The 1,389-nt window shown below is 57.0% G+C and overlaps 1 protein-coding gene across 1 annotated transcript in view; it reads right to left on the reverse strand.

The window, feature by feature from the left end:
* The window catches only part of LOC108803368 (potassium voltage-gated channel subfamily H member 2-like), a gene marked incomplete at its 3' end in the record, with an annotated part of 27,271 nt that overhangs the window by 19,216 nt on the left and 6,666 nt on the right, over positions 1-1,389 (reverse strand). The window contains exons 3-4 of the mRNA XM_018575215.1: positions 1,146-1,382; positions 427-852 (exon numbers count right to left, since the gene is read on the reverse strand). Of these exons, the coding sequence (XP_018430717.1) occupies positions 427-852; positions 1,146-1,382 (663 nt within the window). The remainder of the gene's footprint in view (positions 1-426; positions 853-1,145; positions 1,383-1,389) is intronic.

The following is a 1,389-nucleotide window of genomic DNA, read 5'->3' on the forward strand; positions in this document are numbered from 1 at the left end:
CCCAGAAGGTCCAATATGCAAATTTCAAGACCTCCTGAGCTCGGCCGCCCCTTCATTCTCTTCCTGCTGACCTATCACAATGATGGATGGAGGAGGCAGGACGTCAGTGATGGTCTCAGTACCTGTTGAAGCTTGCATATTAGACCACCCTGGGTTCGGGGCCCAGGGTGGGGAGCGGATGTTTAAAGGTACGTGCACTTCATTGTGGGGGCAGATCGGCATCATTGTAACACTGACAGGCGACAGTAACCTCAGCGTGAAGCCGGAGACACTCATTGGACGGCAGTGACAGGAGATGATGCATTGCAGAGAAGCCAGACAGGACAGGGTGACAGACCTCCGTGATTGGTGTACAGACCTGCGCCGGGAGGTGCACGTGGACGGGGGCCGAGCCGGTGACCAAGAGGAGCCACATGCGGTGCTTACCTCCTCGGTGCCGGAGCCGAAGATCAGAAGGTCGAAAGGTATGGCGGCCACCATGTCGATGAGGAACCAGCCCTTGAAGTAGTGGATGGCGATCTTGCCCGGGTGGCTGACCACCTCCTCGTTGATGTTGACGTAGGTGGTGCGGAAGTTGATGAGGATGTCGATGATGAACATGATGTCCACGATCAGGTCCACCACGCTCAGCGGGTTGCAGGAGTAGCCGCAGCTCTCGTTGGTCGTCTCTTCCTGGTCGTTCAGGAGGAAGGCCGCCGAGTACGGGGTGAAGATGGCCGTGTAGATGACCAGCAGCAGGATCAGCCAGTCCCACACGGCTTTAAAGGGACTGTAGTGGAGGATGGTCCACTTGTGGATACGAGGAGCTTGCAGTTTGTACTCGGGCAGGACGTCCGCTCCCAGCGACAGGACCTGCGGGGGGGGGGAAAGAAGGGGACAGACAGTTATTATCATGTAAAAGAGGCGGCAGATATGAGACGCTTGATCTTCCATGTGACAGGAAGTGATTTCTCTTCTGAGGGAACACAACGGGGTTCTGATGTCATATAAACGGAACAGAAGCAGCGAGGACTCCAAACTTCATCCTAATGCTGCATCCCCCCTCATCCCGGCCTAGGGTTACATGGGCCCCGTGCAGGACTGATGCATGATGACCCCCCAGGGACAGACACCAAACCCAGCTCACCAAACCCAACGGCACCAACATGAAGAACAATGTCCCCGAACCTCCATATTACATTTCCACCAAGATCTGCCAGACTACTGACATCAAAAGTAACCAAGAAGGAAGAAGAGAGCCGACAGCGGGAGGCAGGAGAGAGCCGACAGCGGGAGGCAGGAGAGAGCCGACAGCGGGAGGCAGGAGAGAGCCGACAGCGGGAGGCAGGAGAGAGCCGACAGCGGGAGGCAGGAGAGAGCCGACAGCGGGAGGCAGGAGAGAGCTGTCAG

This window comes from Nanorana parkeri, unplaced genomic scaffold (assembly GCF_000935625.1).
Source record: "Nanorana parkeri isolate BGI_ZX_2015 unplaced genomic scaffold, ASM93562v1 scaffold3650, whole genome shotgun sequence".
Classification (NCBI taxonomy): domain Eukaryota; kingdom Metazoa; phylum Chordata; class Amphibia; order Anura; family Dicroglossidae; genus Nanorana; species Nanorana parkeri.